The sequence below is a fragment of the Nanorana parkeri genome, unplaced genomic scaffold, assembly GCF_000935625.1.
Source record: "Nanorana parkeri isolate BGI_ZX_2015 unplaced genomic scaffold, ASM93562v1 scaffold2081, whole genome shotgun sequence".
Lineage (NCBI taxonomy): Eukaryota > Metazoa > Chordata > Amphibia > Anura > Dicroglossidae > Nanorana > Nanorana parkeri.
This window is the reverse complement of record NW_017308349.1, coordinates 106,838-132,228: the sequence shown is the minus strand read 5'-3', so window position 1 is coordinate 132,228 and position 25,391 is coordinate 106,838. Positions and strand designations below refer to the sequence as shown.

At 41.0% G+C, this 25,391-nt stretch overlaps 1 protein-coding gene across 1 annotated transcript; it reads left to right on the top strand.

Moving 5' to 3' along the window:
- The first annotated feature begins 7,203 nt into the window (after positions 1-7,203).
- LOC108800614 (C-factor-like) lies at positions 7,204-25,214 on the top strand. Its single transcript, XM_018572596.1, has 6 exons — positions 7,204-7,391; positions 12,592-12,643; positions 14,612-14,799; positions 19,256-19,417; positions 20,904-21,014; positions 25,095-25,214. Exons 1-6 carry the CDS (start codon positions 7,248-7,250, stop codon positions 25,206-25,208), a joined length of 771 nt encoding a protein of 256 aa, XP_018428098.1. The 5' UTR covers positions 7,204-7,247; the 3' UTR covers positions 25,209-25,214.
- Positions 25,215-25,391: the final 177 nt, after the last annotated feature.

Genomic DNA, 25,391 nt, shown 5'->3' with positions numbered 1-25,391 from the left:
CCCTGCATTCGTCACACAGTGCAGTACGGCCCACATTAGCAATACCTATCTCCAAAAGGATGATTGGGGCTGTGGATGTGTGAGGAAGAGACACGGGGGAGATGTCAAATAACATATAAAAATAAAAAAAGTTGTACACCATCAGTAGATATAGATTGGGTCCAGGGGCAGATGGAGTTAAAAAGGGGGTGCCCAAGGATGTAACGAAGTGTGGAGGTCAAAGAGCACACGGGAAAAATGCAGCTCTAAGGCTACTGGATCCCAATCAAAAACCGGTCGTAAGCGGTGAAGCCAAGGCAAAGCGCTTATGCTCCAGATCCAAAACGAGGGGCTCCAGGGACAACGTCTCATTGGAATACAGAATCAGAGATTCTTGCACACACAAAAAGAGAGGGATAGGTGAACAGAAGCAGGGGAAGGGCAAGCCAAAGGAAAAATAAGTCAAAACAAGAACAAGGTAGCTTCGGTAGAGTGTGAAGATAGGGCAAAACTCACAACGTGGTAAATCAGCAGTGTCACCGCAATGAATCAGGTCTCACCAGCATAAACGATCAGACAGGAGAGGTCGGATGAGGAATCGATGCCTGGGAAGATGGAGCAGCTCGCTTGTGAGGAGGGATGCGGTTTCATTATGACTTCAGACGATCTGACTCCTTTTTCTGAGCACAAGGCTGTTATATTGTACCTGGAGCTCATGAATTAGAGACCTGAGTAGAAATTGCTGGTGAAGGTGATGAGGTGTCTGCCTTTGTCTTGGTAGAGGATACAATATATCCTGATCATCCTGCTCAGAGGAGCCTCATCACTAGTCCCCCATTTGGGTACAAGACTTCATGGATCAATTATGTAGATTAGCAGAGTGATTTAGACTCAGTCTTTGAGTTTTCAACAAATGGTTTTAGATGTTATTGATTTCCACAAGCATATAATATTTCAAGTCAAAAATGTCTGATAAAATATTTCTGCCTATAAAAGATAGCCTGTGGCAGTGGATGGAACAAAAGAATCTGAAAATTCTTTATGGCCTATCATGTTACAGCTGTTCCTTATATTCAGAGGCAAAGCAGGACCCACAGTTTATCTTTTGATCTAATAGTGGGTGGTGAGGCTTCTGTTAATTCTAAGCAAATTACAGGATAGCATGCTACCCTAGTTTTTCTACAGGTTAACTTAAAAGATTTGATTCTTCAAATGTTGATCAATACCATCATTCTATATTGGCCATGTAGACCTTGGTTTATGGCAGTGGAACACTTGTCCTTCGGTCATTCTAGAGTTTGAAAGAAAAAGACTAATAAGATTAGTCCCAAGAGCTTACAGGCATCAGTACCCATTAAAGTCCAAAAACGCTACCAAAAACCATACTCACCATCAAGTCCGGGAAAAGAAGGCAAGATTGTGACCCTCTTTCTATACAAAGTCAGTATTTATTAGCTTTAGGTTGGACTTGACAAGGGGATAGGAATGTGTATGTAAACCCTAACAATGAACTTCTTATATTTCATCCCTTTTTCGTCAGTTGTATATACAATTGAAAATGTTTTTCAATCTGTTTGATAAATACACAAAATACCTGTTAAACCTACCAGAAATGCAGAGAGCTTGTAAGTTCCTGTGTGCTCTGTAGTGTCATCCCAAACAGTGTTAACAGCCTTGCCCAGTTAACCCCTCTTAACTACAGAACACTTGCCCCCATGTTATGGAGCCAGACTCCACCTCAGTAGGGGGAGGTGTAGTCATAAAACTCTTCCTGTCATAGGTTAACAGCACTGCTCCTCCGTAGGTACAGTACAGGGTGTGAGCGTCACAAAAGCATTTTTCTGGCAGATCACCTGGTGAAAATGAAGAAAAAAAAGCATGCAAAAAGAAAATGTATGGAGCCACCACATCTGAGGACTGGTAAGTTGCAGGATATTAAATTGTGTTTTCGTTTATATACACTTTTTGCTGATTTTTTCCTTTTTCAAACATCTAATTTTCAGTAAACTTACCTACTCTTCATTATCCAGTCAATATAGGCAGCCTTTAAATTCATCTGTTAAAGAACTTGTGTCTGAACAGGATTTGCCACTGATGATGATATTGTTGTCAGAAATGCCTTTTAACCCAGTGGGGTCATGTTCATTGTGAAATATAACTCGAAAAACAGGTTTTCTATATTTGTTGCTGTGGGGAGTCAGAGATTCTGTAGAGAGCTGTACATCACCTTGTGCTACATCTTTCCTAGCAGTTACTCCCACAACTGTTATCACTATTCCACTGAAACCAGTGGCTAGAAATATATTTTCATGCTGGACAGCTTGGTCAAAGGTCTCTTTGGAAACCATCTGCACGGCAGCTTGCTATGCCATATATAAACACTTTCATGGCACATTACATAACTCCCAACTTTCGGAGAGCTGAAAGTGGGAAACCTCTAAATATAAACTGTGTAGGCCACGGGTAGCCAAACTCTGGCCCTCCAGCTGTGGTGGAACTACAAATCCCATGAGGCGTTGCAAGATTCTCACAGCCACAAGCATGACTCACGGAGAGAGACGCATCATGGGATTTGTAGTTTCACCACAGCTGGAGGGCCGGAGTCTGGCTACCCCTGGTGTAGGCAATGGACAAGCCTCCCAGTTATGTGGACCACAAAGAATTAATGTTTGGTTAAACCCGAAAGTTCTTTATCTCATCACTACTTTTTTTACTCAGAAGAGCAAATACAATAATATCGAGGTTATATCTGAGGCTTAGTGCAATATAATATGTCTCATAGCCTAGTAAATAGTGCATTTTCTATAGGCGTTTATACATCTGACCAAAAAGAGGGACAATTGAGGAGGGACAGAGGGACTTGGTTCCAAAAGAGGGACAATCCCTACAAATGAGGGACAGTTGGGAGCTATGCAGTATGGTGTGCATCATTTTCCTTTGGTGGATTTTGAAAGAAAAGTATTGTCAGTTTCTGTTGATTGTATTTATAAGTAATACCTGAACATCTCCCTGTTTTTGATTCCCAGACACCAGGAGAAGAGAATCTTCTTTGTTTACACACAGATGGGGCATAATTATAAAGCAGATAGTCTGACATTCAGCAAAACATGCACTGCAGGTGAATCTTTCTGGTGCATGTGTGTTAAGTGATTGAGTCACCACCAGTGAATGTTTGGTGAAAGTCACATTCAATGCTTTTTAAATATGTTCTTAGGGCTTGTTCACACCATATACAGTGCCTTCCAGTGCAGTTAGCTGCTGGAAGCACCGTATCACATCCTGGATGGCATCCTGCATTCAGGGGCGGGAGGGGGCGTGGCTGCAGAGCCATTGACTTTAATGCACTGCCATGCCCCCTCCCGCGCCCCGCATGCAGTTCCATCGCCAGCACCAAAATGCATGGCACATCAATGCCTGCGTTCCGATCCAGTGCGATCTGAAAATATAGTGCATGCATCATTTTTTTCGGATCGCACTGGACCAGAACGCAGGCATAAAGAGGGACAGCCTGGAGATGGGATAATGTGCAACGTTCAAGGGGGAAAAGTGGGCATGGCTACATAGTGCTGAATATTCGGCATGGTTTAAAGAGGCATAGGTAAATAGGGTCTGCGCACAGCATGCACTGCACACGTTTGCTTAGTCCTTGTACTCACAAAATATTCTGCATTCATAGGGGTATGGAGGACCAGAGCTACGAGACGAGGCTACTAAATTTAAACATGTTCACATTAGAGGTGAGGAGATTAAGGGGGGATATGATTTCCATGTACAAAATGTTTAATGGTGGTAGCAACATTAGCGATAAACTGTTTAAAATTAACTCCGTTACAAAAACTAGAGGCCATCACCTAAAATTGGTGGAAAAAAAATTCCAGCACAAGGGGCGAAAGGGGTTCTTCACAGTAAGATCAGTTAGGGTCTGGAACTCACTGCCACAGGCGGTGATTTCAGCAAATAATGTGGAATTGTTCAAGAAACTTTTGGACGATTTCTTAAGGGACCGTAATATACAGGGGTACGGGTACTCCTAGAATGAGATCCTAATAGGTTGGACTTGATGGACTAATGTCTTTATTCAACCTCAAATACTATGTAACTATGTAACTATTGTGCACAAGCAAGATTCTCACAAATACACATAGACCTCCAGACAAAATATATTTCTAAAAACTCTTTTCAAAAACACCATTACATATGCTTTTTGTCAGAGCCTAACTTAAAGAGGAACTTTAGCCACCAATTTAATGCCTCCCAAAACAGTCACTTAAGGCATCCCAACTGTCAAGGTCCCCAGTGTGCTTATTTGTGGCTAAGATGGCATCTTCCTTGGCTGTGAGGGATAGGAGGTTGTAGTTAGACTTTAACTGCTTGCTGTCTGCCTGTTGCAATTAAACGGCCAGATGGCTTACACTTGAGGGCGGGTGGACGTATTTAAATGACTTTTACGCGAGCGAGAAACTCAACATTTTTTACAGCTGGTGATGGCTAATCGACTCCTAATGTCTCCATAAAGGTGATCTGTCACTGTATCTGTGCTATCACATAGGGGGCATGTTAGCCCCCTATGTGATAGCAATAAAGTTAAGTTAAAAAAAAGTTTACAAAATGAAGGTCACATATAAAACAATTTCAAAAACACAAAATGTTTTCTTAAAGTTCCCTCACCGCACATACACACACATACAAACGCAAACACACATCGGGTGTACCTATGTGCGCAATAGACAATTGTGCCATACATGTTACATATCACCACAAACATCTGAGTGCAAGCAATAATTCTAGGGCCATCAATCACTGTTAACTCTAAATTGATGAGTGGTAAAAGCGTTTAAAACCATGGTTCTCAACTAGTGGGTCCCCGCATGCTTTCTACTGCGCTAGGTGAGGGGCTCCTCAGCTTCCCTCTAGCACAGCACTGCCAATTCTTGTGCTGAGCAGCCATTCAAAATATGCTGCCTGGCGCTGAGTGTGAGCTTGAGGTGGGGTGGGTTGGGCTGGGGTTAAGGCCGCGAGGGAACTCCATCCATAAGTGCATTGCTTACAGTTCCCTTGAGTGCCCTGCAGAGGTGCCTGGACCTACCACACAATCACACTTACTAAGTGTTCTGGTGCACTGCTATTCATTTGAATGGCACCCCAAATGCACCTCCCGCTCACAGTTCAATTGCCTGCACCAGAACCACAATGCCACGTGTTCCAGTGCGGTGTGACTTGGGTTGCGACTTAATGACCATGCACAAATGTGGATCCTGAGGTTGCACAAGAACCACTATTTTAAAACATCGCCTATGGGCAATTTTGGGTATTTAATTTTTTTGTGATTTCAAGGGCACACACAATATTAAGGCTTGACATGTTTGGTATCTATTTACCCACGTGACCAAAGAAATGTAGCAGAATACATTTTGGCATAAATGTTTGAAGAAAGATTATTTGCAATGTTTCATAACATAAAATAGGGAAAACTGTTTGTTTTTTCAAAATTTTCAGTACTTTTTTTTATATAGTAAAAAATAAAAAACCCAGTGGTGATTCAACCACTAAAAGAAAGCTCTATCAGTCCCAAAAAATGTATATAAAATGAATTTCAGTATGACTGAATAAATATGAGTCAAATACCTCAGCACTGAATACTGAGAAATAGCCTGGAAAGAAACGGGTTTTACAACCCGGTCTTCAAGTGGTTAAAGAAAAACGTCACTAAAACATCTGAAGTCTACTTAGTAACCAGCAACTGTTGAAACAACTGTGTTACATGTGTATGTAGCATACACCACAGCACGCAGAGTACAGTGGTTTAGATTATGTAACATAGAGCCCCTTATTTCCCATTGGAAGGGAAAAAATACCAGTGTGGGTGGTCTTTGGGAGAAAAAAGGCCTATGCCATTGGTCAGTCAGGTGAAAAACACCCGATGTCACGGGGGGGAGAAAATGGCTGGCATCATTGGTCAGTGGGAGGAAAATGCATGAAATCATTGGTTTGTGGGAGAAAAATGTCTGGCTTCATTGTTCAATTATTACAAATCAAATTGCAGAGTGAGATTGGGAAGGTTGTGAGTGGAGCAAGTTTGGTAAAACTCACGCACTTCAATGAGCAGACTACTCTAAGCTTTTTTCAGATTGGTTTATTTGGATCAATAGTCTCCACCACACATTTAAAAAATATTTTTGCTATCTGCTGCTTGGGGATCATAGCTGAGGATGACTTGAGCTATGTAGCCCTGCAATAGATCAGATTGCAGTGGAATAGAAAGAACATCTGTCTTTTTTCAGATGCATACAGAATATTCAGTATTGCTGTACTTAAGAGAGAACTATGGGGTAAGTGTTTTTCCCCATAGTTCTCTTTAGGGGCACAGGAGGACATATACTTACTTCCTTCCGTGACCCAAAGCTCAGTATATCGCGGGCTATTGCCTGCGATTTACTTTGAGCGCCGCAACCAGTGGCGTAACTAGTGACCTCAGGGCCCCATGCAAGAATCCCATGAAGGGCCCATCCCCCCAAGAAGACACAAATTAGATTTTTTTTTTTTAAACAAAATTAGACAAGGAAATAAAAAAAAAAACACTGTCCTCTTTCATCTCCCCCTTCATGTCCCCAGTTGGCCGCAACCGTGACAGATCCTGACAATACTGTATGATCAGGCAAAATCATACAGTGTAAGTTCACTTACACTGTATGATTTTGCCCGAGGAAGGGGATCCTGTGCGACCCTGAAATGTTTGTTGCAATACTTGTTATGCTGAACGTCAATAAATAGACATTTGTTGTCTTTCACCCTGGAGTGCCGGTGTCTCTGCTTTTGCTCATATTTGTGACGGCTGCCATCTGTCGACTACCGTAGCACCCGCTTCTAAAAAAAGGAATTTTGCGGTCACGAGTGCGATGGGACTGTGGACTTTATGTTTCTGCTCACTTCCCGATTAATAGAGCCGACCTGTGACAGCCTCTTTGTCACAGGTCGGCTCTAACTATGAGGATGAGTGGAAATCACTCACCTCATGGTTCTCCTTTAAACATCTAAATTCAATAATATGTAACAAAATCAATTACATTTTGTTTTCGCCTAATCATTGTGACAATATGTCATTCTTTCATTCTTAACTTGAAAAAAACAATTTATCATATTTTTTTTAACTAAAGAAATATGCTGACTCATTGTGGCTGGGAGTGTCCAGATGTATAAATAAGAGCATTCAGCTCCAGGATTTTAGCAGTCCTCTCTGCAGAGTTCAAAAGACTAAGTAAAACATTAGCATGGCACCACAGAGAATCTTGATTACAGGGTGCAATCGAGGAATTGGACTGGAACTTGTACGTCAGCTACTGCAACAGCCCAGTCCTCCTAAGCAAATCTTTGCAACTTGTCGTGATCCAAGTCCAACTTCCCCTCAGAATAAGGTAAAATACTACTTGTTTTTAAACATTTCTTTGTGTTGAACGTGCTGAAATAATTCTTAATGTAATATCACTAGTGGCAAGCCTGAGTGATTTGTTAGCTACTATAGGGATAATTTACTAAAGGCCAGTAAGCCGTTTACTTTGAAAGGAAATTTTCTCTTAGCTTAGTGAATGTGGTAAAAATTCACTTTGCATCAAAAACCCTATCGCATACAAGGTAATAAAAAAAGCAATGTGTTTGCTTGCACATGATTGAATGCTGGAAGTCAGCAGAGCTTCACCTTATTCACTAAGCTAAGGGAAAATTTGCTTGCAAACTGAACAGCCTAATTGCCTTTAGTAAAGCAACCCCAATATATCTGTGGCAGACCATTTGCATTTGGTTGTATTTTCTATTTTAGCTTTTGTTTCCACTTTCTTATATGCCAGTGTGTAATGTTTTGTTGCAGTTTTGTGCAGTTTGAAGAAACGTTTAAGTATATATTAATGTATTTTCGCCTGATTAAATATATATAGCATTAAAAACATAATTATTTTAACTTAAGTACAAAGATGGACACTGGTGTCTTTGTGAAAATGAAAGTGCTTTAATCCATACCAACTAATGTTACTGGAGCTAGACCAGTCTGTTTTTTATGGATTACTGGACACTAGTCTTTGTCTTAATACAAATTCCCATTCAGCACCTCACAGACCCTGCCTTAATACATGCTAATTATAAATTTGTATAAACATGCGTAACAGATTCTGGGTTCAGTTTTTTTGGAACTTTTTTACGTCAAGGTCCTGGCTGTTGAGTGCGGCTTTACATACATTAGATTCTGGGTTCATCTGTAATTTAATGTAATAAATTGAGTATAGCGGTTTCTACAACATTTATTCTATAGATGGTTACATTGCTTCTCTGCAGCTACAAATCATTGGTCAGCAATGATAACTACCAGCTCAACCAGCTCAACTGGATAACATGAGTAGTTGATGGCAATTCTGTAACTGCCTTCAAACATTAAAAAAAGTGTCAAATGCTCAACAACCAATCCTGGAATTGCTGTAACATTGACCTTTCATTTACTGTAAATCCTTATTTTTCAAGCAACAAGAGAGAGAACCTCATTCAGATTTTTATTGTTATCTTACTAACCACTAGTGAGATCTCCTCAATATCTTGGGGGTCACCTAGACAGTAAGTGAATTGAAATCTTCCCAACAGGGACATCGATAGTAATAAAAACTTGACAGATAAATTAATGACAGAGGAACCGGATGGTTCAGACCATAATGGCAATTTGCTATCCACATTTCAATTGATATCACTGCAAAACAGTTAAGTGCATGGTACAAATTTGGAAAATTGTACCTGCTGCACTCTTGGCTATGTGGGATAGAAGAGCAGGCTATTAGCCAGGCTACATCACAAAAACAGAGAAAAGGTAAGCATGAAGCTTAAAATGTAAAACTTGATTATTAACATTAAAAGCATTTAAAAATGTAACAAAATAAAACCAACTGACAGTTTCCTCAAAAAAATCATTTTAATTCAGTAGCTAGCCCCTAAATCCAGACATTAACTTAGAAAGCTAGAAAAATATGTAATAATGTAAATATGTCATCTCTACTGGGAAGCCTATCCCACCTCCACCTAACCACTGAACTATCACTTTCTCAAACAATTCATCCTCACACAGCTACCTCCTCATGTATCACTTGCCCCTCCCTTTTAGATTGTAAGCCCTCAAGGGCAGGGCCCTCCTTACCATCTTGTCTTGAATTCTATTGTGATTGTAATGTCTTCCTTATATTGTAAAGCACTGTGCAAACTGTTGACGGTATATAAATCCTGTATTATAATATTAATGCATAATGCAAAAAATACATGAAGTTTCTCAAAGCCAGCTGGTGAGTGCTGTACATATTAATTCTTATTAATATCAAGGCAGCCCCATAAAGTATCCACCTTGCTGGAAAATACTCCTTCCCGAATTAAGAACCAAGGGTTATTATTCAAAGAGATTGATTTTGTCATTAGGACAACAGTGACGGAAAATACCTTAAAACTGTTAGTAACCTAAGTGGACACACATTTTTACGGTAAAGAAGAGTCTGGCACCATTCAGAATATACAGTAAGGGATCTATTTATAATTATTTTAACAGAAGATTCACAAAACCTTCATCAAGGATTCACACATTACCAACTTTATTTGTTCCACCCACCATATAGCCGAGCAGATACTGTCCAAACAGTACTAGCGCCCTGGATGGTGCTGACAAGTATAGAAAATTCCTATTTATGTAGGACTGTATATCTAGTACTAGGTGCAGAGCCCTTGCCACTGTGCTTAGTCTTCCATAGGTCCCCTGATACACAGTGGGGATTATGCAAGCTGATGTAATTAGTCTAGCTGCCGTATTGCCATGGCCATAGTAAAGACGTGCAGTGCGGACAGTTTGTATTTTGAAGTACAGTTGTGGGTTTGTAGAAAATGTTATATATTAAATTACCTTTTTTATTGTAAAAGAACAAACATACACTTTTAAATAACTGGCAGTGTACATTGTAGTCTTTTTCTGGCATCCACATGTTTTTCAGATCGAGAGCTTGTTTATGCCTAGGGGACAGGAAAAAGCTATTTTACTTACCTGATCCCCTCTCCCATTGACTCCCCTAAGGCTGCTAGACTGGTCTCTGCAGCCCTTCACTCCGGCGGTCCAAGAACCGCTGACGCCATCACGTCTAATACAGATTCCATAGATCTGCATTAGAGGAAGGTGCCAAGGAATATTCCATCAGCCAGAGAGCAGGGGATAGAGGTGAGCACTGAATGCCAGGGGAGAGGGGATCAGGTAAATAAGTGCTTTACTCCCGTCCCATAGGCATAAATGAGCACCTAACCCTTACAGTACAGGGGCAGCTTCACTGCAAGGGGAGTTTTTTGGTTTGCACGGAGACAGGCTTTAAAGTGGGCCTTTACTTATATCTTTTAAAATAACAAGCCTATACTAATATAGAGGGGTATAACCTACTCAGGAGGGACAGATGTGGGAGGATATGCATATAAGGGACGATATCACGTCAAACAGTGGAGAAGATGTGGAGACCTTATCGCTGGAGCTCTATATGGCGGACCCTAGCCGTAAACTTATTGTGGGTATATGCTATAAGCCTCCGAATATAGGGGAGGAGGGGGAAGCAAATCTACACTCCCAAATAGAAATAGCTGGGAGGGAGGGCAATGTAGTCGTGATGGGCGACTTCAATTACCCGGACATCAATTGGGCTAATGATACCTCAGGATCGACAAAGGCGGGCCGATTTCTGAGCTTGTTGCGAGACAATTTCTTGGAACAGATGGTGGAGGTTCCAAGTAGGAAAAATACCATCCTAGATTTAATAATTACTAATAATGGGGAATTAATCGAGGATATTGTAATTGGGGAGACACTGGGTAGTAGTGATCACAATGTGATTACTTTCAATATTAAATATAGGAAAGGAAAGAGGGTGGGACGGACAAGAACCCTTAATTTCAGAAGGGCAAACTTCGATAAGTTGCGCAAACTAGTGGGGGAAATAAAATGGGATAACTCATTTCACAACCTAAACTCAGACCAAATGTGGGACTGCTTCAGTTTGCCAAAGCAATCCCAGTGTGCATTGCTTTGGCAAACTGAAGTCATTTTGCCCTCTCAAAGCAGTAGGTGAATACTCTGCATTTTACACCTGACATGCCTATGTTATTATTAATCATCATACTGTACATAGAGGGATGTATTGGTAGAATTTGCTTTTTGAGCATAAAGGTCCACTTTAATTATCAATCAATCCAGGCTCTCTACTTATTTTGTTTTGCTACCAGTCAGATCACTTCTTAAATGCATAGAAAACTGATGTGGGCTAAATATGCTGACTGGAAATACATTATCTGGTTCAATGATTTCTGGTGCCAGACACAGGATATGATATAACACCTTTGGAATGAGCCTGCACGTGGCTTCAGTAGAAAGGAGCATTGAAAAGGACACAACATTGTCCACTGTGGTACTGAACCCAGGGGATTTACTTTTTTTTTTCCCACCGAGTATAAAAAAAGCCATGGTGTGTAGTATTTGTGTGATTCTGTTTTGTGCCAAATCTATTGATCAATTTACATAAAATATGAATTAATTTAAAAAATAAATTGCACAAAGGTATTCCATTATACTCAGATTATTGAGGGATATTTTGTGCTATTTATATTTTATGTGAATTCATAAGTTTTTAATTCCTTTCTTTGGTCCATTTTTCAGTTACATTTCCCTTTCTCTATTCCATTCACAGGCAGAATGCACTACATATATAAATCATTGCCACAGTGCAGTTTGCAAGCCAATGTGCTTCATGCATACACAATCTGCAGTCATACATACACAAACAAACCAGTAAACCTTTATTTTGTAGAAGTAACCTGGAGTAAGCACCAAGAGGAACCAGTGCAAGCACCAAAATGGTATAAAAACTCTGCCAGTAGTGGCCCTTTGGTTGGAAGAAAACACAAGACAGGAGAGCCGCATGGCTACAATGCTTTTTATGACCATGATTTGCCATCCACTTTAATTTGCTGTGAAACTACACACATATGTGCTAACCTCAAACCAACCTTTTACTCAGCTACCACTAAGACTTTTGCATTTTCCCCCCATCTCATTACAGGATGACATATGCACTCATGTATGGGTTAACTTATCAAATAAGCACAACCATGCTTCAACAAATAAATCATAGAATTCCTGTATATCAACACTCACTCAGCGATTACCCAAACACTATCATCTTCTAGCTGCATTAGGGGCACTTCACAGTGGCTGTTCTGTAACTGCTTGCAAAAGTCACCATTTAATCTTTGGGCAGTTAACTTGTTTTGCACACAAATATTGAGAGTTCCAGCTCATCTTGATGTGATACATGCCAAGAGAAGCGTGGTATTCAAGGAAACGCACAAGTAAAACATTTAAATACAACAATACATTGAGCACTTTCAAATGTGACCATATACAAATTAGGTATTTTATTCTTTCAGCCTGAGTATATTATCTGTATCTTTATTGAAAGAAATGTAATATGGACCCACAATATATCTCATGTAAGTTTAACATCATTTTATTTTGCTAATAAGTACTTTATATTTATATTAACATAATTTTGTTTTGATATATTTTTACAGGAATTGAATGATCTTGCTGCCAAAAACCCAAGTGTTGTGGTGATTAAACTGGGTAAGGTTTCCAGCTACAAACTGATGTAAATTAAATAAAACTTCACTACACTGTAATCTTTAGCTAATTACCTTAGCAGCTAGGTCAAGCCAAGAGCATGTTTTTAGTTCGGTTAGAGGCATATATATGCATTCAAAATGGTTTTCTAAACAGATATATATGCAAAGGTATATCTCTAAGATGCTTTTATCTGCAGTTGGTTTAGCTGCATTTAGAAAAAAAAGTCAGGTGCGTCCAGGAATTGATTTGAACTTCTAAATGCACCAAAACACAAGGAAAACCCACGTAAAGGCAAGATACATTTAATTTGCAGAAACCTCATTGGCTAGTCCTATTGACTGTTTCAATGGATAACGGACAGATGCATGTAAACGCATATGTGTGTGTAAACGTGCATAAAAGTGCAGAAACACGTGTAAATGCACATAATTTTAAGTATCTAGAAGCAGAAACTAAGCATTTAGCCGGAGAGATTTTGTAGACAGATATCTGCATAAAAACACAAGTGGCAAGTGTGAATGAAGCCTAGTATTGGCTGTTTAGTAGATATAGAACTTTGGTTGTGCCTCTGCTGGCATTCATTGTGGTTAATTTTCTCTTGACAACTACAGTACAGGAAATATTGTACAATATAGAACTATTATCTGCTCTTTCCTTTTGGGTGGTCAATCAACAAGCCAGTTGTATTGGACCAATGTCAGCAACTGAATACAAAATAATGGCAAAATAAAATCTCTTAAGTTCTTAAATAAAAGCATTAATAATAATTTCTAACATAGGATCTAATCTCACTAATGTAGACCGCATCTGCTCAGGAGGAAGGACGTTTAGGGTAACTAAAGAACTAAGTAACTCTCCACAAGATTCAAAATAGATTGAAGTATACTCTCGTAGATTAAAACCTACTCTTGTAGGTTGCATAAACCACTAAAACTCCTTGAATAATTTCATGTCAGGTACAACAGTATGCATGACATAATTGTGTTTCTTTGGGTTCATAATAGGAATGCAACGATACCGTTTTTTCGGTATGTAGTACCAGTACCAATATTTCTATTTCGGTACTTGCCAAAATCTAGTACCGGTACTTCCGATAGCATGGAGCCGGCTTCCCGGGCAATCAGGAAGCCAGGCATCGTATCATTACCCGCCGCCGGGCTTCTTGATTGCCCAGGAAGAGATGGCTTCCCAGCCAATCAGCATCAAGCTTGCTGTTTGGACGGAAAGCTGGCTCCATCATGAAGCGGGGCCGCGAGTCATTACCCATGGCCCGGCTTCCTGATTGGCCGGGAAGCTGGCTCCATGTTCCCTTGCGGCATTGCCGGTCAGAGGAAATCTCCCTCTGACCACAAGTTTCGGTATCGGGATAAGTATCGGAGCATTTGGGCGAGTACTAGTATCGGTGCATCCCTAGTTCATAAAAAGATGGAGTTGACAGTTGCCTTACTGACAAGGGGTTAAAGTAATTTGGCTATTTGTTGCACCTTGCAGTGCTGTTCTACTGAGGCCAGGTTCACATCTTGGCGATCTGTGACCGCACGGCAATCGTGCACGAAATCGCACAGATGGCCTCGCGGTCACGGAGTCGCACACCACCGCTGATCGCGCTGGTGGTGTCATTATTTCTAATGGCACTCCAGTTGAGCCAGGCAAGTCACACAGTTTCCCAATTCCTCCTGTGCGATCACACATGGTTGCGGTTGAAAAAACATGTACCTTTTTTCAGCGATTGCATCAATAGGGCTGCACGGAAACCACTGTGTGCAACCGCACACGATCGCGCAGTTCTGCGCCAGCCCTGCACCAGCCCTCATAGTATGATTGTTATGGAAAAAAATAATTCACTTTAAGTTGCTTACAATTGAGGCTCATTTCATATTGTATTTCATAGAGATATACTTTGCTATTTGGAATGTTTGCACTGTGTATAAATTGTGGACTCTGGAACTTTATTTTTTTTCTTGGTAGAGGCTACAAAATCCAAAAGCATCCAAGAGGCCAAAAATGAAGTGGAAAAACATCTAAATGGAGCTGGACTCAATGTACTGATTAATAATGCTGGTATTATGCATACTAGCACACTGGAATCTGCAGATTCAGATGACTTTTTGAATATTTACAACACAAATGTGGTGGGACCATTACTCATAACAAAGGTAAAAATAAATGTATCTAATACATATACATAATAAAGTGTAAATCTAGATAGGTAACAATTCCCTCCTTAAAATGTGAATACACTGCTCTCTCTTCTGTTCATTAAAGGACATATACATATGTTATAGAGCCACACGCAGGAGTAGGGCACAAGGTGCAAACACAAAAAAACTGCAAAGAGGCGGCCAGGGCCGGATTTCCCACAATGCCAACCAAGGCCCGGTCTCAGGGCAGCAGAGAGTAGAGGGGCAGCAGGGGTGTGGAATTCCTATCTCCTGATGCCCGGGACATGCAGTTCCCAGGCGTCCAGCGGATAGTTGTTTTCTACATTTAGCCCTGCTTTGGGCAAGCAGAGCTAAATGTACAGCGGGGAAGCCTCCGCTTGTTTTCTACAAGTTATCTCGTCAATATTGATGAGATCACTTATATGCAGCCTGCAGGGCTGCCATCCCGCGTGGTGGAGGGGTTTGGCGGGTAGGTGGGCGCATTGAGGAACCTGGGCTTGGGGCAGCAGAGAGAGTAAATCTGGCCCTGGAGGCGGCCCCTGCTGATTGCAAAGCCACTATTCTATAGCGAGTACAAAAATACTATTTTCTCTTCTCTGTATTGAAACACACAGTGAAGATATGTAGACCTTGAGCACTGGGACGTCACAAAGCAGTGTCCATAGATGTAGAACAACTGGTCTAAAAAATGTCTTCAAGAAAAACATGTAAAAAAAATTCCAGCACAGATGTTTAGGTTCTAACATCTTGATGTTAGGCAAAAAACTGAGGCTATGTTGGCAGACAGGGGGTTGCCCACCAGCAGGGGTCACCACTAGGGAGTTGTGTTTGTGCTAGGCATCCTCCTACTCCTACAGGTGGCACTGTAACCCAGTGGTCAAGAGTTACAGATCATCGCTGGGTCCTTCAATTATTCCAGAGAAAATAATTTTATGGTTTGTACCATTGTAAATATCCTATTATTACCAAAGCAGCGACCAGATCTTCAAATGTTCAGAGAAGTCAATGAATGCCACTTGCATAACTAAGACTGGAACCATTATATAATGCTGACCTTTGTACATTGTCTATTCTCCTGTCTCCTTCAGTTTCAGCAAAATGAAGGAACAATTACATGCTTGTGTCCTGCAGTCATTAACTGTATGGTGACTGTAGTTAGATAACAATACTTATTAAAAAGTCTGGTGTAATTCTAAAATAACGTATGGAGCTAAAATGCTTTCCAGTACTTGACACTGTCACAAAATATGTGTGCATACTTCCACTACTTCATCATTCTAAGAGGAGGCACAATTCATGGTAAAAGCTGCTATTTTATTATGTGATTTATTTTCTGTGTCACACATGTGTTAACTCAATTACAAAGACTAGAGGCCACCACCTAAAGTTGGTTGAGAAAAAATTCCAGCACAATGGGCGAAGAGGGTTCTTTACAGTAAGAGCGGTTAAGGTCTGGAACTCACTGCCATCGGCAGTGATTTCAGGCAAGAGTGTAGATTTGTTCAAGAAACGTTTGGACAATTTCTTGAGGGACCGTAATATCCAGGGATACCAGTATCCCTAAGAAAGAGATGATGCGTGGATCTATATGGGTTGGACTTGATGGACGTATGTCTTTATTCAACCCCAAATACTATGTAACTATGTAACATATTCAACTATGAAGCAAAAAAGGAAACAATAACGAAAATGTGGGCATATTTATATTGCAGCTACAAAGCAAATAAACTCCAGTCCATTTTTTATGATAGAGTAGGGGAAAATTAACACTTCAGGCTTTTTATTACTGTCTTATTATTGTCTGGAGATTTTCCCACATTTCCTGCCCCTTTGATGCCCACTGTTAGAGTATAAGTAGCAATACTAATAATGTTTATAGGGTATTATTCATATAGGGATTATGTATGAATGTGAAGAACATAAGTGCTGATGGATTTTCTATATATTCATTTGTTCAGTTTGGGAATATACGCAAGCAGGCTAAAGTCCATGGTTTTAGTTGTCTGGAAAGAAGTAATCCTAGAAGTTATTTGCTGCATATGTTATTCATCATGATGGTAGAGATGGCTAGAACCTCCCACATTCCTAATTACTGAGAAAGACTGTGAGGGAGTTATATCTCTTTACTGTAATATTTCTTGATTAGGGTATTCATATAAGAAAGAACATTGAATTATGTATAAATATTGATATTGGCACATGGAATAATGTGGTGTGGAGTAGAAAACATACAGCATGGTATATGAAATGAGGCATTGAGTTATAGGGAATGTACAGCACGGCGCACAGGATGAGGAGGTAGTAATAGAGAATGCATAGCATGGTATACAGAATGAAGCGGTGGGAATAGGGAACATACAGTAGGGGACAAAATAGATTGTTGCAGAATAGGGAACATATAGCATGGCATACAGAATAAGAGTAAGTGGAATAGGGAATATACAGCATGGTATACAGTGGCTGTGGAAATTCCAGACCCACGTGGCCACCAGAACAGGATGTGTATCTTTCCCACAGAGATGCAGACATTAGAAAAAGCCCCACAGTGGTTGTAATTCTTATCTACACTCTCTAAAACTAGAAGGAAAATGTTTGAGCTGAGTAGAACTTCAGAGCAAACCAAGTCCATTCCTGTATTGAGTTCACAGTCTGTCCAGAATCCAGATAGCACCGGTATACAAATATTAAGTGGATTTTCTTTTTTTGATCAAATTTTTTCAGTCGTTTTTTAATATAGTTTCACTTTAAAACTAGGAATGTCCCGATACCACTTTTTCAAGACCAATTACAAGTATTTCCCCTCATGTACTTGCCGATACCAATTACCGATACTTTTTCTTGAAGGGACAGGTGACATTTTAAAATGTCACCTGTCACCGCTCCATGCCCCCCGCTCTGTCAACGCTCCACGCTCCCTGCTCTGTCAGCGCTCCACTTGTGAAAGTACTTGTGAAAATGCCATGTATCGATACCGATGCTAGTATCGATATCGGGACATCCCTATTTTAAACTTTTATTGTTAGCCTATATGTATCCTGAAGCATACAATCACAAAATGTGGTAATATTTAACACAAATGTTACCAATCTAGGTTTACAAATAGAGTAAACCTACATGTACCTCAATGACAAGCAAGAAGTACATCTTTTGCATTATTTAATGGAATTGTTATAGATTAAAGGCAATCAATGATGGAATGATGGCTTTACTAGTGCAATACTAAGATGTGATGACACATCTCACATGTAGTATTATGTATGAGGTTTCTAAGGCAAACAATCATCTCTTTGCCAAAAATAGAACTAATGATCCTTGTGCGAGTCTTGCTTCAAAGTCATGTGAAAAGTCATGTACTGGAACTTATTTTACAGATAATACTGGAGTTTTGTAATCAGGTTATCCTTAATAAAAAACTAGTTTAGTTTACCTTAATTCTTGAAATGATATTTTCTTTTCTTTAAGAATTATGGACTAAGCAAAAGAAACATAATATTTAAGGCAAATATATGAATATGCATTTACAGTCCGCTTAATTTTCCACCTTTGAGTAACAGTGAACTACATAACGTGTCCATACACTGGACAAATGTTGACTGGTGTGTTGCTCTGTCGGCACCCCTGAATTCACAAAAAGTCATCCTTCAATCTACTTTTGTACTGTTCTTGGTTGGACAGTGACTGCAGTCAATCAGCTGCAGTCACTGTTTAGGTATTATGTGGTGTGCCACTGTCAGGCTGGGCACACACCTTACAACCATCGCAAGACTTTTGTCTTGCGATGGTTGTAAGGTACTTAAAAAAACGTACGATCTGCCTATCTTGCATAGGCAGATCGTACTTGCGATGATCGCAAGCAACGCCCGCCACGCCCCCTGAGGGGCGGGCTTCCGATGACCGCAATGCCGAACGGGCAGTGTGCGCTTGCACACACCGGCCCCTACAGCTGTTATCGTACGGACATGCCACAAACCCGCCGAACGTCGTACGATACTCGGCGGGTTTTCGAACATGTCCGTGAGTTCAAAGTCGTGCGACCTTACAGTAGTAGAGGTCGCACGGCTTCCACACACCTTACGATAATCGTACGATCGCGGGATTTCCCACGATTATCGTAAGGTGTGTGGGGACCTTCAGAATACAATAGCCTGGTGGTGGACTAACAGCATTTTATTTTTTGTTCAGCCCGTGGAGAAAAAACTATAAGTGTATGGTTAGCCTTACAGTAGAATTCCAGTAAAAGGTTTTTATAGTTTTTGCAGAAGGGTTTGAATACCAATCAGGTTTATAATGCTGTATGTTCTGCCATTGGCAATATTTCTGTTCACCACCTCTCTGGAACCTGCAACAGGAAGTTAAAGGAAATCTCCTTAAAGCAAGCAAAAAATTATAATTCTATTAGTTATACTTACAAAATGTACTAATACAAATCGACCTTGTCTTTTGAATCCAGACCTTTTTGCCATTGTTGAAAAAGGCAGCAGAAGAAAATCCAGGAAAGCCTCTTGGCTGTGACAAATGTGCTTTGATAAATGTTTCAACGCTGTTGGGATCTATTGAAAAAACTCCTGAAACATTTGTCCCATTTCAATTCCTCTCCTACCGCTGCAGCAAGGTATGTTCTCTTCTTTGATATTGAAGCAATACGGGAAGCTTCGAAAAACATTCATTTCAAACTGTTAGATTATATATTCATCCTAGAGCCATGTGTTTGAGGGGACACCTGTAGCGAGGAAGTATGTAGGCTGTCTTTGCTGAGTCTTCAGAAAATACTAGTTCCTTGGCTGTCATGCTGATCCGGTTGCTTCAGTTCAAGAGAGTGCTACGTACTCGTATACGAGAAGGTATGGTTGAGAGTTCAGTTCCAATTTTTATGATCAATTTATATTGGTCATAAGAATAAAAAGGCTAGCCAATGCATTTTGGGGGCTTATCTGATTCCCCTTTCATCAGGACTTGTGCAGATATGGCTTGGAAAACAGGGTGACTGGGTTAGAGCATGGAATAAGGGCCTGCTTTGGTTGTGTAGTAAAGCTCAGGCCACAACTGCAATTGCTTTTTGCAATGGATCTCGGCTGCGGATTTTTCAGAGTAGACACTATCAAAGGCTACAGAGGCTGATGCTCGTTAAGACTCAAGGAACAACTTGACAGTACAGAGAAGTTGCTCAGCAATTTTCAGAGTAACACATGCGTTTATAAAATTAAGAAATTGCCAAACTTGGCTCCAATAATGAAACCAGAAGAAGTTACTTCACTTCACTATAAGTAAATAACAGGAACAGTCTTAGGCAAGTCTATAATGCTATTAAGGAATCAATACTTGCGGTTCAGTAGTTCAATCTGAGGAAGCACGTATCTCAAAAGAAACACACATGTAGTCCTCCCAGATAGCCTTGCGGTGGGTGGCAAGGGTGTAGTAGCATTGCTATAACTATGGCAATGTGGGAGTTGATAAAGCACACTTGAGAGATGAGTTGCAATGCTGCATAGAAGGAAAGTTTAACAGTCCCACTAGGAGGAACAGGTAATGATGATTACTTAGCTGGTGTCATTGAATTTTGTGGCTTAAGCCGGTTAGGAGAGATGGGAGAGGAGGCTGAGGTCCGAGCCTGGAATGCTGGAGAGGTAAGTCTGTTACCTGTTGCCGTTCTAGCTGCTAGACCACCGACTAGAGCAGACCCTTAATCCATGCTTGATACTGCATTTTTGTTGTTGTTGCCCAAATCAGTATTTAGCAGCAGTCAGAGTTACTCATATGAGATTCATAATTGAAAGATCTCCAATATCCATAAACCATGCAGTTATTAGGATGTGTATGGGTGAAAACTCCGCAATCATGAGCACAAACAAGCATAGAAAGTACTTGTGTGCAGAGATGTTTTGTATGTTGGAGAATTTCTGCGACTGATTCAGGATTGTTCAAAGAAGAGTGTGAGACCATGTGAGCATCACTGTCACATGTTTAGAAAAAACAGGCTGATGATTATGGGTTTTCCTCCTATCACTTGCCATTGCTTATGACAGTTCCACTAGATATCCAGGCAATATAAAATTCAAAGGCTTAATATGTCTGTTATTAATATTATTCCTTATCTGCAGGCTGCTCTTAATATGCTAACTCGCTGTCAGTCAGTTGCATATCAGAAAGATGGGATACTCTGCACTGCTCTTCACCCTGGATGGGTTCAAACAGATCTTGGAGGACCTCATGTATGTACTCTTCAAATTTACACAGTAACCAGAAACCAACACATCTTTAATATGCAGAATTATTGTAATTGTCCAATCTAATTTTGAGAGAACCTATATTCATTCAATATAAAGTATGTTGTTGTCATACAGAACAGTTTGGGATTTGAATCGATAATGTGCTTGTACTTGTATATTAAGCAAATAATTAAAGAGTTCCCTATATATCGCATATGTCCTATATTTACAATATTTGGCACCATTTTAAAATATTTGTATTAGCAATATTTGCTGTGATATACAGAGCACACATTACCGTTCACATTATTCCCAGTCCCTTAAACAGGATATAGTCTATTATCCCAATGATATTCATACCAGTTATACCGAGGCCAGTTTGGTAAGGTTTCAGTAAACATACTACAGTTAACTCCAAATTATCTGGTACCCATGGGGGTTAATAGATGCTGGATAACTGTCATTTCTGGTTGCTTGAGAGTTACTATTAACTCTCAAGCAACAACCCCCCCACCCCTCCCCATTCATCTGCTGGCTAGATTCTGCTATTGGCTATTTAAAATTGCCACAGCCAATAGCAGGCTGGCTATTGCATACGCCCACTGCCGGCTGTTTACATTCACCTGCCAGGTGCAGAATCTAGCTGTCCATCACAGCAAGATGTAAACAGAGAATTTTGTTAGCAACTAAATAAATTTGCACATGTCTATCAAGCAACTGGCAAAAAGAATTGAGGACATATTATGTCCTTGATTTTTTTTTTCTGGTTGCTTGAATGCTGGATAATAGGGAGTTTACTGTAGTTTGCTACTATAGCCAACTAGAAAAATATTTAACAACACCAGCCAGTAAAATCAAGGAAGAGAAAATAAATGGAAATAGCTTCACCTTCACCACAGGTCAGGTGCAAGACTTTGCCCAATCGGGGCTCAGTACTCTGTAAGAGCCATGAATGGGCAAAGTCATCATGACTTTGCCCAATCATGGCTCATCTGTCAGATGACATGAAACTGTACACTGTTGGGCGGAGCTAGCTGTCACCGCTAGCTCCACCCAATTGTTTGTTTTCCAGGCATCTGTCCAAATGCTATTCTGCGGCGGGTGTTCGTTGCGAGCGGGCAGGGCGACGGGCGTCTTTTATTTAATTATAATTTCTATTTATTTTTTATTTCGTCGAGTCATCGTTGTTGTGGACAACGCTGGATGACGTGATTGACCCTGGATTACGTCAATGGGTCAATATTTTGATTTTTTTAACAATAAAGGACTTTTCAATGAAAGGATTTTTTCCAAGTCTGTTTTTTTTAATTGCAATTTTATTTAACCCTTTAGTGAATGGGTAGGAGTCAGTGGCGTAACTACCAGCATAGCAGCCTACGGTCGGGAGCAGAAGAGAGGCTCAGGGATCCTTAACTTCCATGCAGCCGCAAGTTAAAATCTGTGCAGAGTCGCACGGAACCTAAGGACACCTGCATTCCTCTCCTCTCCCCTGCCACAGTGTAGAGCGGGGGGGATCATCTCCTGCCTGTGTTCGGCTGGAGAAGAAGCAGCGGCGTCTGATCTCCACTGCTGGCTTGGACTGCCGACAGGTAAGCAAGGGGGAGGGGGGGTCAGCTGACAGGGACTGAAGTCTCTCAGTCTTGTCCTAATATCTACTGAGCTGCAAGAGCCATTAACACTGGTCGCGGCTCATTCATATGCTAATTGTGTGATTTGCATATTTAATGAGCCACAGTATTCATATGTAAATCCTGCCATGCCTCAGTAATGTGTAAATCACCCTTCCCAAGGGAACTGAATGAGGGGGGGAGTCAGGTGCTAGAGTTGTAGAGTAGAGAAAGAAGGGTTAGGGCTTGCTCACACCATATACAGTGCGTTCCAGTGCGGTTAGCTGCTGGAACGCACTGTATCGCCTAGTAAACTCTCCCGGGCGGGAAGGGGCGCGGTGGTGCATTGATGTCGATAACACCGCAGCCACGCCCCCTGCAAGTGCCCACATCATAACGCGTGGCAGATCAGTGCCTGTGTTGCGGTCCAGTGCGATCGGACAAAATGCTGCATGCACCAGAACATGCACCCTCCCACATTGCCCATCCACTCTGTGCACCCTCCCGCACTGCAACCCACTCTGTGCACCCACCCACACTGCAACCCCCTCTGTGCACCCACCCACACTGCCACCCACATCGCCCACCCACTTTGTGCATTCACCCACATTGCCCATCAATTCTGTGCACCCACACCTCCCATCCACACCACCCACCTACTCTGTGCACCCACCCACACCGCCACCCAATCTGCACACACACACTGCTCATACTGTGCACCATGTTGTAAACTCGCTTTTCCCAGCTTCACTGGTGTAACTGTTATTTTAAGTTATATTTACGCTGCCACACCAAATAAATTAGGGAAAGTGGGCTATATTGCACTGTATAATCCTTCTTTGGTGTGGAAAGTGGGGTTACAAATTATAAGCCCCAGTGTTATTTTAAGTTATAATTATAACCCCCCTTGTGTGATTGCAAATCCCATATTCCCAGGGACAGTGATCTATTGCAAATGGCATGTAATCGTATTATATAATAATGATAATATATGCTGTAGTTGCAGGTTGGGGTGGCCCTATACAAAATTTTGCTATGGGGCCCTGTGATTTCTAGTTACACCCCTGGTAGGGGTACAAGTAACCCTTACTCATACACACGGGGGGTGGCAGCATTTATTAAAGGGGTACCCTGAAGTGAATAAGCCCCCTGCCCGCACCTAGACAACCAATGCCCCAGGGCTTGTGGGGAAGAGACCCTTGTCCCCATCTCCCCATCCCAGTGCCGAGGGCATGTGGACTGGTATGGGAGGGAGGGGAGGCGCTCGCTCATCCCCCCCTCCCCCCTTTCCGGCCCTATGCTCGGATTAAGGTTCTGGTATGGAATTTTTAGGGGGGATCCCTCGTAATTTTTCACCACATTCCCAACCCAGGGAGTGGGGTTCCTCCATAAAATTCCTACCAGACCTTAAGAGCCTTGTATGACTTTAGGGGGAACCCCACACACATTTTTGTTTACATGGGGTCCTTCCTCAATAATTCTACCAGACCTTAACCTCCCTGGCGGTATTCCCGAGTGTAGCTTTTCCATACCATAAGCGGTAACCCCGAGCTACACTCGGGAAAGCCGCATAGCATTTACTTACCTTGTCCCTCGAGCCGCGCTGTGTTCTGCGGCCGATGCCGGCTTCCGTCTTCCAGGTTCCGTCGCTTGCGAGCGTACACGTCGCAGGGGGGCGGAACCGGCGGGATATTTTTTTTTAAAAACAGCAAAGACGAAAAAAATTCGAAAAAAATAGACCGAAAAAATTACATGAAAAAAATTTAAAATCATACCGCCAGGGAGGTTAAGGTCTGGAACCCAATGCTTTTTTTTTTTTTTTAATGTGGTCCCTCCTAACATTCCTACCAGTCATAAAGGGTCTGGTATTGTTTGAGAGGGGGAACTGCACTGAACTGCACGCATTAAAAAAAATTTATATATTTTTTTTTTCTTTAGAATTGTCAGTTTTGCTGCAGCAGGTTCTATACATCCTACAGATTTGCCACTTTGCAGGCAGGTTAAGGGGACCCCCCAGGCACGATATTTGAAGGAATTTTTCATTTTTAATTATTACCCTTTAAGTGATGTTAAAACCACTGCTTCTTTAAAAACGGTATTTTTGAAAAGTTTTTTTTCATTGATTGATGTCCCCCAGGGCATTACTCGGATCCCCATACACATTTTATGGCCAATAACTTGCATATAAGCCCTCTTAGTTCTACCCCCATAGACTTGCATTGAGTTCAAGTTCAAACTATTTGCATGCACTAAAGTTTGAATTCGAACCAAACTCGGACCGGTTCAGCTCATCACTACTGTATAGGTAGGTTCTCACTCATACTCTCATACTTATGGAAAATCGAAAGGAGATTGTACAGAGACTGTACATTAGAATACAAAATAATATACAAGGATAAAATATTGCTACTGAATATTACAGCAAATCACACTTTAAAATCATGCTAATTTATGTTTACATACTTTATTTTTTCAGGCCCCTCTCTCAGTTGATCAAAGTGTAAAAGGAATAATCAAGGTGTTGGACAATCTTTCAGAGAAACATTCTGGAATTCTTGTGGATTGGGAAGGAAATGTTATCCCCTGGTGAAAAAAACAAAGTTACTACACTGTTTCAGTTATGTCTGTACTGTATGTGATTACTGAAAAGATTACCTACAAGTGCTGTATGACCTTTTATATTTGTTTGCTCTTTTTATTATTGTTAAGTGACAGATGTTCTGTACTTTTTCATTAAAAAGGGAGAGGTCTGCATACAATAAACTAATACCCC

Excerpts from the sequence above, each read along its gene's own strand:
- LOC108800614 (XM_018572596.1), top strand. The coding sequence starts at position 7,248 with ATGGCACCACAGAGAATCTTGATTACAGGGTGCAATCGAGGAATTGGA. Across the intron at positions 7,392-12,591 it reads CAACTTCCCCTCAGAATAAG|GAATTGAATGATCTTGCTGC; the intron begins GTAAAATACTAC and ends ATATTTTTACAG. Across the intron at positions 12,644-14,611 it reads TGTTGTGGTGATTAAACTGG|AGGCTACAAAATCCAAAAGC; the intron begins GTAAGGTTTCCA and ends TTTTCTTGGTAG.